The 24,717-nt window shown below is 46.1% G+C and overlaps 1 protein-coding gene across 2 annotated transcripts in view; it reads left to right on the forward strand.

The window, feature by feature from the left end:
• ANK1 (ankyrin 1) overlaps window positions 1-24,717 on the forward strand; it is a 197,051-nt gene that overhangs the window by 119,681 nt on the left and 52,653 nt on the right. Inside the window, exons 4-24 of one of the 2 annotated variants that reach the window (XM_072149293.1) lie at window positions 2,819-2,917; window positions 3,191-3,289; window positions 3,375-3,473; window positions 4,855-5,040; window positions 6,455-6,553; window positions 6,649-6,747; window positions 8,217-8,315; window positions 8,442-8,639; window positions 8,717-8,815; window positions 9,896-9,994; window positions 10,122-10,220; window positions 10,525-10,722; window positions 13,123-13,221; window positions 13,624-13,722; window positions 16,451-16,648; window positions 16,805-16,903; window positions 17,066-17,164; window positions 17,716-17,814; window positions 18,106-18,198; window positions 20,001-20,073; window positions 20,241-20,264. In XM_072149293.1, the coding sequence (XP_072005394.1) occupies window positions 2,819-2,917; window positions 3,191-3,289; window positions 3,375-3,473; window positions 4,855-5,040; window positions 6,455-6,553; window positions 6,649-6,747; window positions 8,217-8,315; window positions 8,442-8,639; window positions 8,717-8,815; window positions 9,896-9,994; window positions 10,122-10,220; window positions 10,525-10,722; window positions 13,123-13,221; window positions 13,624-13,722; window positions 16,451-16,648; window positions 16,805-16,903; window positions 17,066-17,164; window positions 17,716-17,814; window positions 18,106-18,198; window positions 20,001-20,073; window positions 20,241-20,264 (2,356 nt within the window). The remainder of the gene's footprint in view (window positions 1-2,818; window positions 2,918-3,190; window positions 3,290-3,374; window positions 3,474-4,854; window positions 5,041-6,454; window positions 6,554-6,648; window positions 6,748-8,216; window positions 8,316-8,441; window positions 8,640-8,716; window positions 8,816-9,895; window positions 9,995-10,121; window positions 10,221-10,524; window positions 10,723-13,122; window positions 13,222-13,623; window positions 13,723-16,450; window positions 16,649-16,804; window positions 16,904-17,065; window positions 17,165-17,715; window positions 17,815-18,105; window positions 18,199-20,000; window positions 20,074-20,240; window positions 20,265-24,717) is intronic. The other variant, XM_072149294.1, reaches the window with a different exon arrangement.

The raw sequence follows: 24,717 nt of genomic DNA on the forward strand, positions 1-24,717 counted from the left end.
GATGACATTGCTGGGGGCCCAGGACTGATAAAACTGCTGGGGGCCCAGGACTGATAACACTGCTGGGGGCCCAGGACTGATGACACTGCTGGGGGCCCAGGACTGATGACACTGCTGGGGGCCCAGGACTGATGACACTGCTGAGGGTCCAGGACTGATGATACTGCTGAGGGTCCAGGACTGATAACACTGCCGGGGGCCCAGGACTGATGATACTGCTGAGGGTCCAGGACTGATGACACTGCTGAGGGTCCAGGACTGATGACACTGCCGGGGGCCCAGGACTGATGATACTGCTGAGGGTCCAGGACTGATAACACTGGGGGGGGCCCAGGACTGATGATACTGCTGAGGGTCCAGGACTGATAACACTGCCGGGGGCCCAGGACTGATGATACTGCTGAGGGTCCAGGACTGATGACACTGCTGAGGGTCCAGGACTGATGACACTGCCGGGGGCCCAGGACTGATGATACTGCTGAGGGTCCAGGACTGATGACACTGCCGGGGGCCCAGGACTGATGATACTGCTGAGGGTCCAGGACTGATGATACTGCTGAGGGTCCAGGACTGATGACACTGCTGAGGGTCCAGGACTGATGACACTGCCGGGGGCCCAGGACTGATGATAATGCTGAGGGTCCAGGACTGATAACACTTCTGAGGGTCCAGGACTGATAACACTTCTGAGGGTCCAGGACTGATAACACTGCTGGAGGCCCAGGACTGATAACACTGCTGAGGGTCCAGGACTGATAACACTGCTGAGGGTCCAGGACTGATAACACTGCTGGGGGCCCAGGACTGATGACACTGCTGGGGGCCCAGGACTGATGACACTGCTGGGGGCCCAGGACTGATGACATTGCTGGGGGCCCAGGACTGATGACATTGCTGGGGGCCCAGGACTGATAAAACTGCTGGGGGCCCAGGACTGATAACACTGCTGGGGGCCCAGGACTGATAACACTGCTGGGGGCCCAGGACTGATGACACTGCTGGGGGCCCAGGACTGATGACACTGCTGAGGGTCCAGGACTGATGACACTGCCGGGGGCCCAGGACTGATGATACTGCTGAGGGTCCAGGACTGATAACACTGCCGGGGGCCCAGGACTGATGATACTGCTGAGGGTCCAGGACTGATGACACTGCTGAGGGTCCAGGACTGATGACACTGCCGGGGGCCCAGGACTGATGATACTGCTGAGGGTCCAGGACTGATAACACTGCCGGGGGCCCAGGACTGATGATACTGCTGAGGGTCCAGGACTGATGACACTGCTGAGGGTCCAGGACTGATGACACTGCCGGGGGCCCAGGACTGATGATACTGCTGAGGGTCCAGGACTGATGACACTGCCGGGGGCCCAGGACTGATGATACTGCTGAGGGTCCAGGACTGATGATACTGCTGAGGGTCCAGGACTGATGACACTGCTGAGGGTCCAGGACTGATGACACTGCCGGGGGCCCAGGACTGATGATAATGCTGAGGGTCCAGGACTGATAACACTTCTGAGGGTCCAGGACTGATAACACTTCTGAGGGTCCAGGACTGATAACACTGCTGGGGGCCCAGGACTGATAACACTGCTGAGGGTCCAGGACTGATAACATTGCCGGGGGCCCAGGACTGATAACACTGCTGGGGGCCCAGGACTGATGACACTGCTGAGGGTCCAGGACTGATGACACTGTTGGGGGCTCAGGACTGATAACATTTATGGGGGCCAAGGACTGATTATACTATTGAGAACCCAACGCATATACCATATTTTTTGTACTATAAGGCGCACAAAAAATCCTTTGATTCTCTCAGAAATCAAAGGTGCGCCTTATAGTCCAGTGCGCCTTATATATGAACCATACTTACAGACAACAGCTGCCTTGAACTGTGCACAGGTCTGCCACCTGCTGGTCATTCATCCTTATAATCTGGTGAGCCTTATATATGAACCTAGACGTTTTAACAGGCATTTATTGATGGTGCACCTTATACTCCGGTGTGCCTTATAGTCCGAAAAATACTGTAATACTGTTGCATTGTAGAGCACAGAGACCACAACAGAGACCAAAACAATTTGGTTCATCTGATTTAGTTTGGTTAAAGGGCGAGGGCTAGAATCTGGTCTTTCCCTGGGGACCATACCTCTTGCCCATATGGAGCTCCAATATGCCTGATAGTGGCCCTGTTAGAGCTACTAACATTGATCGACAGATAGCACAGATTTTTCCTATCACTCCTGAGAGCACTATATCACATTATATGTCAGTGGTGGCGAACCTATGGCACTGGTGCCTGAGATGGCACTCGGAGACCTCTCTGTGGGCACTCGGGCTGTTTCCCAGGCACAGAGTTTGCCAGACATGGCACTTTCCTGCAGTCTCAGGTAGTCCAAGTAGTGCCCTGATATTTTAAAGTGACCCATCCTGTGCTGCTTCGTCCTGCCCGAAGAGCGAGAAGGTGTGGACAGGGTGGAATTGGAGCTCAAAGATTCTGGTAGCAATAAGTTTGTTACTGCCTAAATTGCTGTGTTGGCACTTTGGGAAAAGCTGGTGTGTTTTGGGTCTTATTTTGGGCACTCGATCTCTAAAAGGTTCGCCATCACTGTTATATGTTATATTAACTACCGTAATATCAGTCTCTTCTGGAGTGCATCTTTTTTAGCATAACTGGTGTAATACCACATTCCACCACTAGTATCGCTGTAGAAAAACTATGTGTGATCACCGAGGGGGCCCATCATTTGATTTACTTCCTAACCATTGCCAAATCCACATTTTCTTTTCAAAATTAACCCAATCTTTCCCGCAGAATGGGCTGAATGCTCTGCATCTGTCCAGCAAGGAGGGGCACCTGAAAATGGTGAGCGAGCTGCTACACAAGGAAATTGTCCTGGAGACCACTACTAAGGTGAGGGCTACTGATAATCTGTTTATTATCTGAGGTCTACATGTAGGTGCGCACCCCTTCCCCTGTCCTGCCAGGTGAGGCAGCTGCATGGCCTTGCTGATTTAAGAGGTCCATGGACCACAACCACAAACGGCATGGCGGTCTAGTCAGTGCGTCTTCTTTATGGGCTATCCAATTATTTACAATGATCTTCTAATGATCTGTGCCATATGTTCCGTGTGTGTCCTACAACTCTCTAATATCTCTCTCCTCCATTACCATTGGCTCTTGTAGAAGGGTAACACGGCCTTACACATCGCTGCATTGGCCGGGCAAGAAGATGTGGTGCGGGAGCTTGTCAATCACGGGGCTAATGTCAACAGCCAGTCACAGGTAACACGTCTGCATGGCATCATAATGTCATGTCCTGTAATGTAGCAGGTAGATGACCATTGCATCTGCTTTATGTCAATCACAGAAAGGCTTCACGCCCCTGTATATGGCAGCTCAGGAGAACCATCTCCCCGTGGTGAAGTTCCTCCTGGAGAATGGAGCCAACCAAAACCTTGCTACAGAGGTCAGTACATGGACGCTGATCATTGTTCCTTGAGATGAAGGCCTTATTTTTCTGAAGACATGACTTCAGTTGATGCAAATGTTTCAGAGGCCTTGGAAGCCGAGAGGTGATAGCTGTACATAGATACTTAGGGCTACTACTTAGGGCATTGTCTGAGCTGTCCCATGGTATTCACCCTTTAACCCTTGTTAAGTGAAACCACCAAGTAATTACTTCCTAGAGTGTTCTCCAGTTGAGTTGAAAGAGACACATGGGATAGGCTGGGATGTGGCCAGTGGACAATCCAAGGTCAAGGCAGACAGAGTTATTTTTACAAGCTGATATTCAGGTGATGGGTCGGGGTAAGAGAAACAAGTTCAGAAAATAATAATGGAGTTGTCTGCATCCAGTGACACTGGTCCAGATGAGGCAACAAGGAAACATGCTGAGGTGAGGTCAGTGGACCATCCAAGGTCAAGGCAGACTGAGTTTTTTTTACAAGCTGATATACAGGTGATGGGTTGGGGTAAGAGACACAAGTTCAGAAAATAATAATGGAGTTGTCTCCATCCGGTGACACTGGTCCAGATGAGGCAACAAGGAAACATGCTGAGGTGAGGTCAGTGGACAATCCAAGGTCAAGGCAGGCACAATATGTACAATGTTATATATATATATAGGTGATGGGTCAGGAGGAAAAGGTTCGGAATACAATAATGGTAGTACTATAGTAGGAACGCCAAATAAACACTCTTGAATAGAGTCCTGGAGATATGGCAGGCTCCTATAAGACCTATGTTTAATCTGAAGAAATGTCTATTGTGGGCTAGTAGGATCACCCAATGTAGGGGGGCACACACTGACCTCCTTGAGATACATTGGTGGTCTGTATATAGCTTCTGGTCACATGAACAAAGGCTCATTGTAAAGGTGGTTTTGTCCCTTTAACAGCTGCATATAATGGCATGTCATGAACTATCATAAAAGCAGGAGGTGCATCCGACGGAGACATTCCGACATATCATGGTTTTATTGCTTCTAGGCCTCTGGATATGATCCCATTTCTCGCCAGTGGCCTCCTTTGTCTTTTTGTTGAAAAAAAGCGCGTCTTCAGCTCACAGCTGGGTTCTGTGTAAAGGATTGCTGACCTATATTTATGGAGACAGAGCGCGGGATATAGCGAGGTTTCAGGCAGTCTTCATAAAGATGGGTCAGTGACCTATTAAAGAGCGTCCTGGTGAGCAGCCTTTTTAGCTGAGCCGCGCAGTCCTACTACAACAGTTTCTGTCCCATTGTCTCGGGAGTCTCAGGTCTTTTGATGTAAGTCTCCTCTTTGGTGTCAACTATAATGTTCAAGTCCCTGGACCTTGCTAGGTGGTTTTTTACTTCTTCTCACACACAGGATGGCTTCACCCCGTTGGCCGTAGCTCTGCAGCAAGGGCATGAGAATGTGGTCGCTCACCTCATCAGCTATGGGATGAAAGGAAAAGTTCGACTGCCCGCTTTGCACATCGCAGCCCGAAATGATGACACCCGGACGGCTGCTGTTCTTCTACAGAACGACCCGAATGCAGATGTCTTGTCTAAGGTCAGATTGTACGACACTACCTGACATGGCTGGGTTCTTTCTCTTTCATCCTCTCTGTACTTTTGCCAACCTTTTTTTTTTTTAGTATGAATCCTTTAGGTGACCCCTTTTACCAAACTCAGTGGCCTATGGCTACATGGGATCCATTCCCTATACTTGATGGATCCCTGTAGACTTACAAGATAAAAGTTGATCCCGTGTCACCCTTGACAAAATTTAACCTTGGCAACATGATATCTTCACATAGTTACTCCGTGTCCGAAACTACCATATGACCAATGACTTTGCCAAATACCATAGGGTTTCTGATAAATAGTCACCAGAATATTGGTAGACTGTGGCCATGGAGGGATCTACATGGTCACCGACAATAGTAAGGTTCATCTAAACAATCCTTAATGGGGCTTGTGTGCCCAGAAAACATTTCCTGCATAATTACAACTGCAACAGTCTAAGCGTTGACTCTAGGTAAAGCTCCTTATGGTCTACTACTTGAGCAGTCATTGTCATGGTGAAGTAGAAATACAGTTCGTAAAGCTGGGACTAAAATGAGATGAGGTCCTTCATTTCTTATAATTGTTGACCCTACATTAGTACAAAACTTCTAAGGCCATGTTAATAATATCACCATGTGTGATCTGTCTAGTCTGAATGACTAAGAGTCATTTGAGTGGTTTGGGCTCGGAGTTCATTTTGAAGGAAAATGATGGTCGTCTTGAAGGCTACTCCCAATTTTACTGTGGGCGTTCCAAAATTGACAGTTCCCATGGTAGATGAAGATGGCCCCACCTTGGACTCCTTCAGATGTAAGGCCATGGTTTCTAATACCAGGTGGAGCCCTATTTTTTCTTGTACTTCTTCTACTTTATGGAGTAAATGTTCAAGGTGATGAAGACCTTGTTGACTTAATTACACAGAGTTACATCTGATGTATCTGAAACCTCCATATGACCAAATCCCACAGATGCCCCATTGGACAGTGATGGTGGAGGAGCATTGCCAAATAACATGGGGTTTTGCGATAAGAAGCTACTTAAACATTTGTAGACTGTGGTCACAGAGGGAGCTTCATGGTCAGCTGGTATGATCTTAACAATTCTCAACACTTCCTACAGCATTACAGCTCCACTAACCTAAGTGTGGACTCAACGTAACACTTCATGTGGTCTCCTGGACTCCGGGTTTGTAAGCTGGGACTGTCATTTGGTGAGGTCTTTTGATGTATCAGCCCGTTGATCACTAGGGTTAGGACTACCTTATGATCAGTGGGGGTCTAACTGTGGGACTTCCATCACCTTATGGTGGGATTGGCACAAGTAAATTGTTTCGCTGCAGTTTCCAGGTAAATGAACAGGACCTCTCACCGAGTGCATGTGTGTTGTATCCATGTCTTATCCAAGTTCTTGTCTTACAGACAGGGTTTACACCCCTGCACATTGCGGCTCACTATGAGAACCTGAATGTGGCACAGCTCCTTCTGAACAGGGGTGCAAATGTTAATTTCACACCTCAGGTAAGAACTTTTACTTCCCCTGCCGAACTCTTCTTATCAGAGGAGGTGGTCATTGATCTTGATCTGACATAATTCTGTGTTGTTCTCTCCCTCAGAACGGTATCAGCGCCCTGCACATCGCCTCTCGGCGTGGGAACGTTATCATGGTGCGGCTGCTGTTGGACAGAGGTGCCCAGATAGATGCACTAACCAAGGTAAGTTCTTTTAGGTGCAAACTGCTTGCACATGTATTTAAGAAGTGTCCGGGCACATTTGTGTCACGGCTGCACTATTCTTCATGCAACACAAATTTCTGCACTGAAGGGGGCGCTCCGATCCTCAGTCGGAACGTGCGTCACATTTATCATGCAAAGTCCGACAGAACACGCCACATGTTAATAGTGCACCAAATAAGTGTTGGAGCAGTGCAGGGGCGCCAGATTCATGAAGAATGCATGCCAAAATCCTGAATCTGGCGCCCTCTGTCAACCACACAGGCAAACTGCAGTTTACACTGTTTTAAGTAAATGTGCCTTATAGTGGCAGATTTACTTACCCGGTCCATTCGCGATCCAGCGGCGGGTTCTCCGACGCTGATTCGTGTCTTCCGGCGATTCTCTAAGGTCGTGCGCCCGATGTCCATCAGGTGTCGCTGTTGCGCTGAAGTCCGTCGGAGTTCATTGGAGTTCACCAAGCTAGCCTGGGTGCAGTGTAAGTGCACACATGTCAAGCGACACATTTTTTTTTTTTAATACGGCAGTTTTTCCGAATCCTTCGGGTTTTCTGACGGCCACGGCCCCCGATTTCCGTCGCGTGCATGCCGATGCGCCACAATCCAATCGCGTGCGCCAAAAACCCGGGGCAATTCAGGGATCTGGACTGTCCAACGAGGATGAACCCTGCCGCCATTCATGAAGATCGTGCGCCCGATTTCCTGCATGTGTCGCTTCCCGCTCAGGTCCGCTGGAGTTCACCTTCTTTTTCCCGGTGCTTGGCTTGCGACACAATTTTGAAGTTAAATCCCACGGTTTGTCCGAATCCGTCGGATCGTCCGACGGCCCGCTCACCGATTTGTGTGACATGAAAACCACAAAATCCAATCGCATGCGCCAAAAACCCCTTTTAAATCCCTGTCCCAGCAAAACGGAAATCTTCGGGATGTCCGACGAAAGTGCGCTCCACTGGGCCCTTATGTCTGACAGTATTGCAAATAAACTATATGGGACATCACTATAGGGACACCATGAATAACACAGCTATACGAACACCATAAATAACACTGCTATAGGGACACAATGAATAACACTGCTATAGGGACACAATAAATAACACTGCTATAGGGACACAATGAATAACACTGCTATAGGCACGCTGAGCTGTGACAGGGAAGGTACAGTATATATGACATTCCTATAGGGACAACATAAATGACACAGTTTCGTGCCATCAAGTCTGACACTTTTCAGGGACACTAAACAGGACACCGCTATAGGGAAAACATATATTACTGTTATAGGGACCCTATTCCTGACACTGTTACATGGACACCATTTTTGATCCTTTTATAAGGACACTTTCCCTCTTCCCTTTCACGTTATTTTTTTCACTATATTTGATTTTGTCATTCTATTCATATATATGATGTATTATGGCAGTATTAAAAACAGTATTTTTCTACCATTAGGATGAATTGACCCCTTTACACTGTGCTGTGAGAAATGGCCATGTCCGGATCTCAGAAATTCTTCTGGATCATGGAGCCCCCATACAAGCCAAGACAAAGGTAGGTAATAAACCACAATACAGAAATGACATCATCATATTCGTGCCACGCATAGCCCATAAACTGAATATCGGTAAGAAATGGGTTGTAAATCCTAAATTACTGGTAATGTTTTCCCTCCAACAGAACGGGCTGTCCCCCATTCACATGGCCTCCCAAGGAGATCATTTGGACTGCATACGGCTTCTGCTCCAGTATCAGGCCCAGATCGATGACATCACGTTGGACCACCTCACTCCACTGCATGTGGCAGCCCATTGTGGTCATCATCGTGTGGCAAAACTTCTCCTAGATAAGGGAGGAAAGCCAAATGCCCGGGCCTTGGTACGTAGGGCGTGGCATAATGAGTAATTAGGCAGGGCGGACCAGCATCCTCTGATCCTTTCTTTTTCCCCACACAGAATGGGTTCACCCCTCTTCACATTGCCTGCAAGAAAAGTCATATTAGAGTCATGGAACTTTTGTTGAAGTCTGGCGCCTCCATTGATGCTGTCACAGAGGTGAGAGGGACAAGTGCTCTGATTCTTGTAAACCGTGCCCAATGACTCCAACTTGGTTGCACCATTCCATTCCTTGGTAGGATTGGTTGGGTCTACTTAGAAAACTGGAGCACTTACTGGGCTTAGGACTGCACTTGCGGAGCATTCAAGATAAAATTGACTGGGTTCACTTGAGCTGGAGCACTTACTAGGCTTAGGATTGCCCCTAAAGAGCATACAAGATAAAATTTACTGGGTTCACTTGAGCTGGAGCACTTAATAGGCTTAGGACTGCCCCTGAGGAGCATACAAGATAAAATTTACTTGGTTAACTTGAGCTGGGGCACTGACTGGGCTCAGGACTACCCCTGAGGAGCATAGAAGTTAAAATTTACTGGGTTCACGTGAGCTGGGGCACTAACTGGGCTTAGGACTGCCCCTAAAAAGCGTACTAGATAACATTTTCTGGGCTCACTTGAGCTGGAGCACTTACTGGGCTTTGGAACGCCCCGGAGGAGCATAGAAGTTAAAATTTACTGGGTTAACTTGAGCTGGAGCACTTACTGGGCTTAGGACCACCCCTAAGGAGCATACAAGATAAAATGTATTGGGTTCACTTGAGCTGGAGCACTTACTGGGCTTAGGACCGCCCCTGAGGAGCATAGAAGATACATTTTCCTGGGTTCACATGAGCTGGAGCTCTTACTGGTCTTAGTACTGCCCCTAAAGAGCATACAAGATAAAATTTACTGGGTTCACTTGAGCTGGAGCACTTACTAGGCTTAGGACTACCCCTGAGGAGCAAACAAGATAAAATTTACTGGGTTCATGTGAGCTGGAGCACTTTCTAGGCTTAGGAACGCCCCTAAAATGCATACAAGACAAAAATTTTCTGGGTTCACATGAGCTGGAGCACTTACTTGGATTTGGACGGCCCTTAGGAACATACAAGAGAAAATTTCTTTTTTATTGCACGTCCAAGTCTGCTGGCTGAGATATAAGTTTGCATGTGAATTTTAAGTCTTCTATTGACAGCTTAGTAACCAGCGAGCATCTAGCAGACTCCCTAAAACCGTGACAATTTTATGGTTTCCTTTCCAGTCCGGTCTCACACCACTTCATGTTGCTGCCTTTATGGGACATCTATCCATTGTGAGGACACTGCTCCAAAGGGGCGCCTCACCCAATGTCTTCAGTGTGGTGAGAACTCATTGATACTACTACTCCCTCTTCTACTAAGGGGCACATGGCCAACCTTAGGGACATGTTGCCCAATTACATTGGTGAATGTTATGTTAAAAATGTGAGTTTTTCTTCTGTATCATAGAAAGTGGAGACGCCGCTACACATGGCAGCACGGGCGGCACACACGGATGTGGCAGAATTTTTACTGCAGAACAAAGCGAAAGTGAATGCTAGAGCTAAGGTGAGGAGTCCAGGGGCTAATCTGTGAATTTGTACCATATTATGGAAGAACAATTCAATATTATATTGTTATCATTAAAAATAAATACTTAATATTAGCAATTGGTTGTCATTGGGGAGATCCAGCAGATGTATGGAAATGAATGCAAATGAGCTCTCCTCCAGAAGAAACAAAGCCGTCTCTATAGCGCCACCTATAGGTGACACTAGAATTACAGTTTTCTTCTGTGTTCACTAGAAATTGCTTGTGTACAAATAGCCCAACATGTTTTGCACTAAACTTTTCTGCCATTGCTATCCCATAGGATGATCAGACCCCTCTTCACTGTGCAGCCCGCTCCGGGCATTTGGATATGGTACGTTTGCTGTTATCCCACGGAGCTCATCCGGATTCCCCCACTACTGCAGGCCATACACCATTACACTTGACGGCACGAGGGGGGCACACCCAATCCGCTGAGCTGCTGCTGGACAACCAAGCTGCGCATACATCCATGACCAAGGTAAAACCTGAAATACTCTGTGCTGTCTCCTAGATATATTGTAATTTGAGAGTGCTTAGTTACAGAAAGTGGGAAACTGAGATGATCCAATTGCACCACTATGCATATCTACAGTGCCCCAACTAGAGAGTACATCCTTATATAGTGCCCCAACCATAGAGTGCACCCCCAACCATAGAGTGCATCCTTATATAGTGCTCCAACCATAGAGTGCATCCTTATATAGGGCCCCAACCATAGAGTGCATCCTTATATAGTGCCCCAACCATAGAGTGCATGCTAAAATAGTGCCCCAACTAGACAGTGCATCCTAATATAGTGACCCAACTAGACATTGCATCCTTATATAGTGCCCCAACCATAGAGTGCATGCTAAAATAGTGCCCCAACTAGACAGTGCATCCTAATATAGTACCCCAACTAGACATTGCATCCTTATATCGTGCCCCAACTAGAGAGTGCATCCTTATATAGTGCCCCAACTAGAGAGTGCATCCTTATATAGTGCCCCAACTAGACATTGCATCCTTAAATAGTGCCCCAACCATAGAGTGCATCCTTATATAGTGCCCCAACCATAGAGTGCATCCTTATATAGTGCCCCAACCATAGAGTGCATCCTTATATAGTGCCCCAACCATAGAGTGCATCCTTATATAGTGCCCCAACCATAGAGTGCATCCTTATATAGTGCCCCAACCATAGAGTGCATCCTTATATAGTGCCCCAACCATAGAGTGCATCCTTATATAGTGCCCCAACCATAGAGTGCATCCTTATATAGTGCCCCAACTAGACAGTGCATCCTTATATAATGCCCCAACTAGACATTGCATCCTTATATAGTGCCCCAACTAGAGAGTGCATCCTTATATAGTGCCCCAACCATAGAGTGCATCCTTATATAGTGCTCCAACCATAGAGTGCATCCTTATATAGTGCCCCAACTAGACAGTGCATTCTAATACGGTGCCCCAACTAGACATTGCATCCTTATATAGTGCCCACAACCATAGAGTGCATCCTTATATAGTGCCCCAACCATAGAGTGCATCCTTATATAGTGCCCCAACTAGACAGTGCATCCTAATATAGTGCCCCAACTAGACATTGCATCCTTATATAGTGCCCCAACTTGACAGTGCATCCTAATATAGTGCCCCAACTAGACATTGCATCCTTATATAGTGCCCCAACCATAGAGTGCATCCTTATATAGTGCTCCAACTATAGAGTGCATCCTTATATAGTGCTCCAACCATAGAGTGCATCCTTATATAGTGCTCCAACCATAGAGTGCATCCTTATATAGTGCCCCAACCATAGAGTGCATCCTTATATAGTGCTCCAACCATAGAGTGCATCCTTATATAGTGCCCCAACCATAGAGTGCATCCTTATATAGTGCCCCAACCATAGAGTGCATCCTTATATAGTGCCCCAACCATAGAGTGCATCCTTATATAGTGCCCCAACCATAGAGTGCATCCTTATATAGTGCTCCAACCATAGAGTGCATCCTTATATAGTGCCCCAACCATAGAGTGCATCCTTATATAGTGCTCCAACCATAGAGTGCATCCTTATATAGTGCTCCAACCATAGAGTGCATCCTTATATAGTGCTCCAACCATAGAGTGCATCCTTATATAGTGCCCCAACCATAGAGTGCATCCTTATATAGTGCCCCAACCATAGAGTGCATCCTTATATAGTGCTCCAACCATAGAGTGCATCCTTATATAGTGCTCCAACCATAGAGTGCATCCTTATATAGTGCTCCAACCATAGAGTGCATCCTTATATAGTGCCCCAACTAAAGAGTGCATCCTTATATAGTGCCCCAACCATAGAGTGCATCCTTATATAGTGCCCCAACTAGACAGTGCATCCTAATATAGTGCCCCAACTAGACATTGCATCCTTATATAGTGCCCCAACTAGAGAGTGCATCCTTATATAGTGCCCCAACTAGAGAGTGCATCCTTATATAGTGCGCCAACTAGACAGTGCATCCTAATATAGTGCCCCAACTAGACATTGCATCCTTATATAGTGCCCCAACTAGAGAGTGCATCCTTATATAGTGCCCCAACTAGAGAGTGCCCCAACAAGAGAGTACATCGTAATATAGTGCCCCAAATAGAGTGCATCTAGTGCATCCCCAACTAGAGAGTGCACCCTTATATAGTGCCTCAGCTATAGAGTACAATAGTGTAGTAACAATAGCTGCACCTTCTCCAGATTATATAAACCCCCTCCTCCCTGTGCTGTCACTTTTCCCCGCTGAATATATCTCTGCTGAGTCGCTTTTTTCCCCTTTGCATAAATTGTCTTTATTGACCTCATTGTCATTTTGAAGCATTGCTCTTTGCTTACCTTTTTCTTCTCTCACCTCAGAAAGGTTTCACGCCTCTTCATGTGGCTGCAAAATACGGGAAGATCCAGATTGCAGAACTTCTGCTGGAGAGGGGAGCGCACTCCAACAGCGCCGGCAAGGTGACCCTCCAAATATTGTCATAGTGTCGCAGGGCCATATACATACATATAATGACCCTTAGCTCTAGGTTAGGGCTCCGGTACATGTTACGTGTGACTTATTATTCAGTACCTCCAATATTGTTATACTGGTATTTTGTTCATGTGACATATCACTAATACATTTTTCATAGACCTGATTTGGATTTTGAAGTTTTCCAGTACAAAGCCCCAAATCTGCTACATAGAGTTAGATATAAAAGACGAAATACTGGCTGCATGTGGTCACCAGTAGAGGGAGCTCTAGAGATTACTCTATACTGAAATACATAGAATGATATATATATATATATTCTATAGTCCCTTATTGTTTGATACCCATTGGTCATTATTTTACTCCTTGTCTTTCACTTTATATCACAGACTGGTTTGACCCCTCTTCATGTAGCCGTGTATCACAATCACCTCAACATTGTCCGCCTTCTACTCAATAAGGGTGCGTCTCCACACTGCACTGCTCGGGTGAGTACACACACCACGTATACTGTATATATGTATATACTGTATATACTGTTTATATGTAGGAGCAATGAACTGGTGAGTCGGGATGACCATTCACATGTCATGGAGAACCTTAGTGATATAATGGATGTCAGATAACTGATAGCTGCTCAAGATGCCACAGTAACTTATTCCTCATGGGCAGTTATGTTATATCCACATTATCTATCAGGATATTAAGCACAAGGCCCAACCTAATGGTGTGCGGACACTAAGGTCACACAGAATGAAGCAGCTGCTCCTGCTCCAAGGGGCATCATTGTATAGATTTCCATCTACATCCGACTTTGACTTACATCGTATGGTGCCATCTAGTGGCACTGCTAGACAGGACTACTATATATTGATAATACCTAATACTACTACTCTTAACCAGGTTTTATGGGTACAGCACAATACTACTACTCCTATCCTGTATATATAGGTACAGCACAGCACTACTACCCCAATTCTGCATATATGTGCACAGCACAGTACTACTACTCCTATCTTGTACATATGAGCACAGCACAGTACTACTACTCATACCCTGTATATATGGGCACAGCACAGTACTACTACCCCTATCCTGCATATATGGGCACAGCACTACTACTACACCTATACTGTATATATGAGCACAGCAGAGTACTACTACCCCTATCCTGCATATATGGGCACAGCACAATACTACTACTACTCCTATACTGTATATATGAACACAGCACATTACTACTACCCCTATCCTGCATATATGGGAACAGCACAGTATTACTACCCCTATCCTGCATATATGGACCCAGCACAGTACTACTACTCCTATCCTGTATATATGAGCACAGAACAGTACTACTACTCCTATCCTGTATATATGGGCACAGCACAGTACTACTACTCCTATCCTGTATATATGAGCACAGAACAGTACTACAACCCCTATCCTGCATATATGGGCACAGCACAGTACTACTCCTTTCCTTTATATTGGGACACAGCATCGTACTCCGATCCTGTATATATGGGCTCCGTACTACTACTCCTATACTGTATATATGGGTACAGCACAGTACTACTCCTCCTATTCTGTATATATGGGTACAGCACTACTCCTCCTATTCTGTATATATGGGTACAGCACAGTACTACTACTCCCATCTTGTATATATGGGTACAGCACTACAACTCCTCTCCTGGATATATGGGCACAGCACGGTACTACTACTCCTCTCCTGTATATATGGACACATATACTACACATAACCTTTTTCTATGGATGCAGTACAGTGCTATCCTATCCTATATTTTTTTGCACATCCAGTACTACCACACCTGTGGGCACAGCACAGTACTAAAACTTCTACCTTGTTTATACGGGCACAGAACTGTACTCATATCCTGTATGTATGGACACATCCTATATATCTGAATACAGCACAGTACTACTACTTGTATCCTGGATATAAGGGCACAGCAAAGTACTACAACTATTATTCTGCATGTATTATGAATTCCTAGTACCACAATTCCTATTTTTGTACAACTTAATACTACTACTCTTTTTTATGAACAGTACTACTACTCCTATCCTGCAGATGTTGGCACTACTTAGCCTTACTACTTATATTCTGTATATATGGGCACAGCACAGCCGTACTCCACATACCCTGTTTGTATGGGCGCAGTACAGTACTATTACCTCTATCCTGTATACCTTGGCACACACAGTACTACATACCTGTATATAAGGCACAGCACAGTACTCTTACTCTTATCCTATAAATATTGGCACAGCACAGTTCTACTACTCATATCCAGTATGTATGGGCACAGCACAGTACTACTCCTCCTAACCTGTATATATGAACACAACACAGTACTACTACTCCTCTCTGGTATATAAGGGCACTGCACAGTACTACTACTCTTATCCTGTATATATGGGCACAGCACAGTACTACTACTCCTATCCTGTATATATGGACACAGCACAGTACTACTACTCCTATCCTGTATATATGAGCACAGCACAGTACTACTACTCCTAACCTGTATATATGAACACAACACAGTACTACTACTCCTCTCTGGTATATAAGGGCACTGCACAGTACTACTACTCTTATCCTGTATATATGGGCACTGCACAGTACTACTACTCTTATCCTGTATATATGGGCACAGCACCGTACTACTACTCCTCTCTGGTATATAAGGGCACTGCACAGTACTACTACTCTTATCCTGTATATATGAACACACACTATTCCTATCCTGCATATATTGGCACTACTTAGCATTACTACTTATATACCTTATATCTGGACACAGCACAGTACTACTACTCCTATCCTGTATGTATGGACACAACACAGTACTACTACTCCTATCCTGCATATTTTCATACTACTTAATACTTCTACTCCTATACTGTATATACAAGCACTTTACATTACTACTACTCCCATCCTGCACATATTGGTACTACTTAGTTATGCTACTACTTTCCTGTATATATGAGCACTGCACATTACTTCTACTCTTATCCTGAACATATAGGTACTCCTGCTTATATACTATATATGTTGACATTAAATATAATGAAGTGAAAAGTTATGAAATTGAATCACCTTTCATGGTCTTATTTCCAGAGGGGGAAGGAGACTGATTCTGTCCAAAACCTAAACCTGACTGAGTCTGTCTTGTGTTACAGAATGGATACACTCCGCTGCATATGGCGGTAAAACAGCGATCTGTGGACACAGCCCGAGCTCTGCTGCAGTTTGGTGCCACTTGTAATGCGCAGTCCCTGCAGGGTGTCACCCCCCTCCACCTCGCTGCACAGGAGGGACACGTGGATATGGTGACATTGCTACTAAGCAAGCAGGGAAATGTGCACCTAGGGAACAAGGTGAGGACGGCCAGGCCGAGGTTATTCTACAGCCATGAAAAAAGAGAATTTTTTTTTAACATAAACCAGAAAAACTGAGATTTTTGCTGGTTTAGTAGGTTTAGTTTTCTGCTGACAATCACTTTATTTCATGCTGCAATATCTTGCTGTTCGCAGAGCTCCCTAACTCCCCTCCATTTGGCCTGTCAGGAAGGTCACCTCAATGTAGCAGAAATCCTGGTGTCCCATGATGCCGCAGAGAGCGCCGAGACACGGGTAAATTATACTAAACTCGGGGGTGACTTTGGGGTGTTGTATGGATTCTCCACACAGACCATCACTTCCTGTAGAATGGATCGGTCCCACCTTGTACCCTTATATGTACAATGACCAGCACCTAGTTGGGAGTTACATTCACTCACTAGACCTTTCTCTTAGATGGGGTTCACTCCACTTCATGTCGCCTGTCACTACGGGAACATCAAGATAGTAAAGTTTCTCCTGCAGCATCAGGCCAACGTGAACGCAACCACCAAGGTGAGCTTTTTGCATTATAAGACACCCTTAAACGGGAGATAAAACATATCCTTAGAAAGATGACCGTTCACCTGCTCACACACGAGGCAGTGATGAACATACCATCATAAAGAGGGTGCTTCACAAATTATGGATCACTTTGAATTTTAGTTCTAGCCCCCACGGTTGTTGAGATATCAGTCCCAGTATCTTACCATTGTAATCCTCTCCGCTGTCAGAGAGGAGGCGCCGGAGCAGAGAAGGCGGAGGCTTGTGTTATGCTAATCTTCTCCAATACTGAAACTCTGAGATTATCAAACACTCCCCCTTATCCTCTGTTCCAGCTCCTCCTCTCAGGCAGTAGAGAGGATAATAATGGTCAGATACTGGGACTGATATCACAGCAACTGTGGGGCTTAGAAAGAAAAAGCCAAGTGCCCATCTGTGTAAAGCAGATTATAATTGTTATTAAAGTGGTTGTCCAAAGTTTTAAGGTCACATAAATCGATAGCTTGATGACCAGTGAAGGTCTACCTTGGATGATGAGGGTAATATGCGTTCTTTGTTCTTAGTTGGGGTTCACCCCTCTCCACCAGGCTGCCCAGCAGGGCCACACTGACATTGTCACCCTCCTACTGAAGAATGGAGCCTGCCCCAATCAGGCTAGCCTGGTAAGAGCCCCCAGTTGCTTCTTGACTTCTTCTGTCACAATGTCTTGTCCAATGTCTTAGGAAACGTCTTCTTGCTCTGTTGTCCTGACCTCTTGTGCCCTGTCAGTTTTTGACTCTCGTTATATTTTATCACCCCGTCCTGTTTTTTTTTTTTGCTTTTTTTTATTTCTTTTCCTGTTCCTGTCACCTGTCTTGCCTCATCACCCATCATCTGCCTCTTCTCGGCCTCTCATGCCTCATTCTTTTCCCCATTGCCCCGTTGCATCCTCCCGTGCCCTATCGCCTCTGCAGAACGGGATCACGCCGTTGGCCATTGCAAAGCGACTAGGATACATCTCTGTGACAGATGTTCTCAGTCTGGTGACAGATGGACCACACATCCAGGTGAGTAATATAAGGGGAGGTAGGGAAGAGACGCCCTTTACAATACTGGCCGATGGGTCATCCCATCTTTCCTCAATGGCAGATATTGGTGGAAGAAAGGGATTGGGCATGTTGGATTTGAACATGCTCGATTTGTTTGTGAGAGAGATAATCATGTTCCAGAATATGTGAATCAGCTGGGAAAAGAGGTTATCTCCATACACAATAACTCTGGGTATCGTATATTTAGTTATCAGTCTAAGAGGTGGACCTGAAATAATTCTGATAACCAAAATTCCATGAAAGAGATTTACCATTATGCTTAAGGATCTGTCCCCCATCGCAAACCCAAAATTACGTAATTTTTCAATATGTGCCTTAATAACACCGTTTTCTATAGTTCTATGCCTACAGCTCTCTACAAATCTATGCATCTCTGTGGTAACAGACTGCAAGCTATCCGTGTGTAGTCAGATCGAGCAGTTTGACTCTTCCCCCACCTTTACATTGAAATGGTAACCAAGAATAAGAGCCCTGAAAAATGGGAATGCCTATAGGATCAGACTACACAGTTTGCTTGTTGTCTGTTACTATGGAGATGCTTAGTTTCGTTTAGAAGCAGTATAGACAAAACAATACAACTATAATCAAAACCTATCACACAGTTGCTTCATTTTGAAGGTACAGTAGGATAAAATGTATTATAAACACAGAACAAAATATTTTTTTTCTCTGTATAATCCACTCCTGGTTTTACCTTCCAAATACTGATGCAAAATACTGTCCAGAATACTACTGTGTGACGCTGGTACAGTGCATAATAAAAATAATGAAACTTTCCCAAAATTATGGTACTCCCCACAATGTGGGGCACATTTACTTGCCCAGTCCAGCAAGGTCCCCGAACGTGCATTGTCCGATGATAATGCATTGTACCGCGATTCACTAAGATCGTGCGCCCGATATCCTGCATGTGTCACTTCCCCGCTCAGGTCGCCAGAGTTCACCTTCTTCTTCCTGGTGCATTTTCTTGCGACAAAATTTGAAAGTTAAATCCCGCGCTCAGTCCGAATCACTCGGATCGTCCGACGGCACGTCCTCCGATTTCTGTAGCATGAAAGCCAACTGCACCAAAATCCGAGTACGTGCGATACAATCACAGCGCAGACCCCTGTTAAATACCTTTCAAAGCTGCGCAAAACTCAAAAACGGCGAACAGACCATCGAAAGTGCGATGCCAGCCTCTAAGTAAATAAGCCCCTGTGAGTTTAGGAGTCCAGTGGGTTGTTCTGCTCAATGATTGACATCCTTCGCTGTAGGAAGGTATAGATAACTGTCAGTCCCTGCTTAGGACCACCCACTAGACGCCCTGTATTTTTCCATCAAAGCTAAATATCAATCTGCTCCGCTCTCCCCGCTCTACAAGCAGATGGTTACAGATTTGTCACCACTTTCAATGCGACAGGTCCCCTTTAAGTATTTTGTAAGCACACAGAACCGCTTCTGGCTTTATAAAACATCACAGCTCCCAGATGGATGAGCCGTAGGGGGTTGTTCAGATGCTGCATTTGTAAGTAGCGGGCTGAGGCTGATGGAAAACGGCATGAAGTCACTGCTGGGAAGATGTCTACGGCGGATCATTGATCTCAAAGCCTGGAGATATCTGCTGAGCGCTGTCAATATCAAATCACCCCCTTAGGGTGCGATATCCAGCGACTGAGGTGTAAGGGGGGTCATGGTTAGATATAAGGGGGGTGGTTGTCAGGCACGAGTATTATTAGGCGGGGTGTCAGGGTCAGTTGGTGACTTTGTCTCTCCCACAGCTAGCCCACGAAAGGCACAGGATGAGCTTCCCAGAAACTGTGGACGAGATGCTGGATGTGTCCGAGGATGAAGGTGAGAGGAGCCATTCTGTTACCCAAGAGCCTTAAGATCCCCCCCACCCTCTGTCCTTACCCCAACCCCCGCCTTCCCGTGTCACTGTCTATGTCTACTATGTCTCTACTATCGCCCTTACCCTGGACCGGGTCCTGGATAAAACTGTGGCTGTTCTTACTTTCTAGGAACTCCCCACTTGCCTCTACATGGTAGGAACTATGGTACTTTATAGCAACCACAAGACTCATAGCAGCCTGATCCATTCAGCTTCTTCCATCCCATCAGCCTTGTCACTGATATCTATTATCCTGTAACGCCTCAGCATCTGCTTGGCCCCGGCCCAATCAATTAACCTACAGGAAGCTTAAAGGAACACTCCAGGAAAACAATAATATACTTTGTGCGGCTTAGTGCCGGGACAGTGTAGTCCTCCGACCACTAGGCCTGATACATTGTATATGGAGTGTTCCTATAAAGCTATTGTGTTATTGTATTAGATTGTTCCACATTCTGTGTAGTTTATTGGCAGGACATTCGCTTGTACATAGACTTTTAACTATGACAAACACTTTATAGATTTAGGTAGGCAGTATATATTGTGCTAGCAGTGTACAGTACATATGCAGAGATGGGATGATAATCTATTCACAAATCACAAAAGGTCAATCGAGCGATGGATGATTGCTGCAGTCCCCGACACAGAGATGTCAATACACACTTGGCCCTGACTGGTGCCGCAGCTCAGCTTTGTCCTTAGAAACATCCGTGTCTTCTTATACGGCTCCGAACAACCAGACTGACGACTGTTATAGGGGGCTCTGAACAACCACACTGACGACTGTGATAGGGGGCTCCAGACCACACCACCAGACGACTGTTATAGGGGGCTCCAGACCACACCACCAGACCACTGTTATAGGGGGCTCCAGACTACACCACCAGATGACTGGTATAGGCAGAGGTCCAGACCACACCACCGGACGGCTGTTACAGGGGGCTCCAGACTACACCACCAGACCACTGTTACAGGGGGCTCCAGACTACACCACCAGACGACTGTTACAGGGGAGCTCCAGACCACACCACCAGACGACTGTTACAGGGGAGCTCCAGACCACACCACCGGACGAATGTTATAGACAGAGGCTCAGACGACTGTTATAGGGAGCTCCAGACCACACCACCAGACTAGTGTTATAGGCAGAGCCTCAGACGACTGTTATAGGGTAGGTCAAGACTACACAACCAGACTAGTGTTATAGGGGAGGTCCAGACTACACAGCCAGACTTCTGTTATAGGTGGGAGGGCCAGACTACTGTTATAGGCAGAGGTCCAGACTACTGTCATAGGTGGGAGGTCCAGACTACTGTCATAGGTGGGAGGTCCAGACTACTGTCATAGGTGGGAGGTCCAGACTACTGTCATAGGTGGGAGGTCAAGACTACGGTTATAGGTGGGAGGTCCAGACTACGGTTATAGGTGGGAGGTCCAGACTACGGTTATAGGTGGGAGGTCCAGACTACTGTTATAGGTGGGAGGTCCAGACTACTGTTATAGGTGGGAGGTCCAGACTACTGTCCTAGGTGGGAGGTCCAGACTACTGTTATAGGCGGGAGGTCCAGACTACTGTTATAGGCGGGAGGTCCAGACTACTGTTATAGGCAGAGGTCCAGACTACTGTTATAGGTGGGAGGTCCAGACTACTGTCATAGGTGGGAGGTCCAGACTACTGTTATAGGCAGAGGTCCAGACTACTGTTATAGGTGGAAAGTCCAGACTACTGTTATAGGCCGGAGGTCCAGACTACTGTTATAGGTGGGAGATCCAGACTACTGTCATAGGTGGGAGGTCCAGGGTACTGTTATAGGTGGGAGGTCCAGGGTACTGTCATAGGTGTGAGGTCCAGGGTACTGTCATAGGTGTGAGGTCCAGGGTACTGTCATAGGTGTGAGGTCCAGACTACTGTTATAGGTTGGAGGTCCAGACTACTGTCATAGGTGGGAGGTCCAGACTACTTTCATAGGTGGGAGGTCCAGACTACAGTTATAGGTGGGAGGTCCAGACTACTGTTATAGGTGGGAGATCCAGACTACTGTTATAGGTGGGAGGTCCTGACTACTGTCATAGGTGGGAGGTCCAGACTACTGTTATAGGCCGGAGGTCCAGACTACTGTCATAGGTGGGAGGTCCAGACTACTGTTATAGGTGGGAGGTCCAGACTACTGTTATAGGTGGGAGGTCCAGACTACTGTTATAGGTGGGAGGTCCAGACTACTGTTATAGGTAGAGGTCAAGACTATTGTAATAAGTAGATGTCGACACTACAGTACTGTTATAGGTGGAAAATCTGACTACTGTTATAGGTAGAGGTCCAGGCTACTGTCATAGGTGGGAGGTCCAGGCTACTGTCATAGGTGGGAGGTCCAGGCTACTGTCATAGGTGGGAGGTCCAGGCTACTGTCATAGGTGGGAGGTCCAGGCTACTGTCATAGGTGGGAGGTCCAGACTACTGTCATAGGTGGGAGGTCCAGACTACTGTTATAGGTGGGAGCTCCAGACTACACAACCAGACTACTGTCATAGGTGGGAGGTCCCGACTACTGTTATAGGTGGGAGCTCCAGACTACTGTTATAGGTGGGAGGTCCTGACTACTGTCATAGGTGGGAGGTCCAGACTACTGTCATAGGTGGGAGGTCCAGACTACTGTCATAGGTGGGAGGTCCAGACTACTGTCATAGGTGGGAGGTCCAGACTACTGTTATAGGTGGGAGGTCCAGACTACTGTTATAAGTGGGAGGTCCAGACTACTGTTATAGGCAGAGGTCCAGACTACACAACCAGACTACTGTTTTAAGGGATGGTCCAGAATACACATCCAGACTTCTTTTTTAAGGAGATACCCAGAATACATTGGGGCAAATTTACTTACCCGGCCCATTCGCGATCCAGCGGCGCGTTCTCTGCTCTGGATTCGGGTCCGGCCGGGATTCATGAAGGCAGTTCCTCCGCCGTCCACCAGGTGGCGCTGCTGCGCTGAAAATCATCTCCAAGCGCCGGAATGCACCACCTCGGACCAGGTGAAGGTAAGCGGTCCCCAAGCGACACTTTTTCGGTTTTTAAATGCGGCGGTTTTCCGAATACGTCGGGTTTTCGTTCGGCCACGCCCCCCGATTTCCGTCGCGCGCATGCCGGCGCCGATGCGCCACAATCCGATCGCATGCGACACAATCCCGGGGCAATTCAGGTACAATCGGCGCAAATCGGAAATATTCGGGTAACACGTCGGGAAAACGCGATTCGGGCCCTTAGTAAATGACCCCCATTGTCAGACTATTGTTATAGGCAGAGGTCCAGACTACACAGCCAGACTACTGTTATAGGCAGAGGTCCAGACTACACAGCCAGACTACTGTTATAGGCAGAGGTCCAGACTACACAGCCAGACTACTGTTATAGGCAGAGGTCCAGACTACACAGCCTGGCTACTGTTTTAGGGGGAGGTCCTGGCAGCTGTTATAGGGGTCACTCCAGACTGCTGTTTTAGGGGAATATCCAAACTAAAAAGCCAGACTACTGTCCAGAATATACAGCCAGACTGCTGTTTTAGGGGGAGGTGAGACTGCTGTTATAACTTCACTTGCAGGAGCTGAGTAGTGAACTGCATACTGTTTATATATTTAAGTCAATTTCAAAGCTCCCCCTAGTGGTGGCCAAAAGCAGAAAAAAAATATTGTCTCGGGCCACTAAAAAAGAATATGGTAATTAGTAATCATCAAAAAATGTTGTAAGTAAAGTGGGGATTCCCTAAATACACAGGGATTTCCTTATTAAATCCTTAACTCTTAATTACTTATACAGTTCATTAATAATATGTTAACAGAGTATCAGCAATTTAGTGTACATGAAGATGCGATCACATTTACTATTACACTTGGGCTTTAAGAACTTGAGCTCGACTATATAATAATGTGAGTTAATTAGATGTTGGATTTGAACATCATTGTATAAACAGAGGTAATTAACATGTTTTATAAGGTTCCCATTGATAGATAATGAGTGTTAATTTACAACCCAAGTGCTTTTAGTCATAGTCTGTATTGTTACAGTATTTACATGCTGGATTTGCTTTTTATTGTGCTTTATTCAATACAATATCATGGATAAAACCTCAGGAGGGTATGAAATGTGGGAATATTGCCATAGAGCTGGAGATTGGGTATATAGGCCTGGCCATACCTCTTCACAATACAGAATTTGGAATTTCTAGTTATATTAGTAGCTCATTACATACATTTAGGAGCCAGTATTAGTATCACATTATATGTATGTGGCTAATATCAGTGCAGTGTGGTCTATGAGTCGGGAAGATGATCCTGAGTTCTGGATAAAGCCCCTTAAGTATCTCCGGGTCAGGAGGTCCTACAAGGAACTTTTCATAGACACATTGCATTTAGGAGTCATAGATACAGAAAGTTACAGAAACAGGAAATGGCAGATTACAACAGCGACAGCAAGTTGCAGAAAAAGGAAATGGCATATTGGAACAGGAAGTTGCGAAAACAGGAAATAGCAGATTGTAAAAAAAGACAGGAAGTTACATGAACAGGAAATAGCAGATTGCAGCAGGACGTTGCAGAAACAGGAAATAGCAGATTGCAGC

The sequence above is a fragment of the Engystomops pustulosus genome, chromosome 4, assembly GCF_040894005.1.
Source record: "Engystomops pustulosus chromosome 4, aEngPut4.maternal, whole genome shotgun sequence".
Taxonomy (NCBI): domain Eukaryota; kingdom Metazoa; phylum Chordata; class Amphibia; order Anura; family Leptodactylidae; genus Engystomops; species Engystomops pustulosus.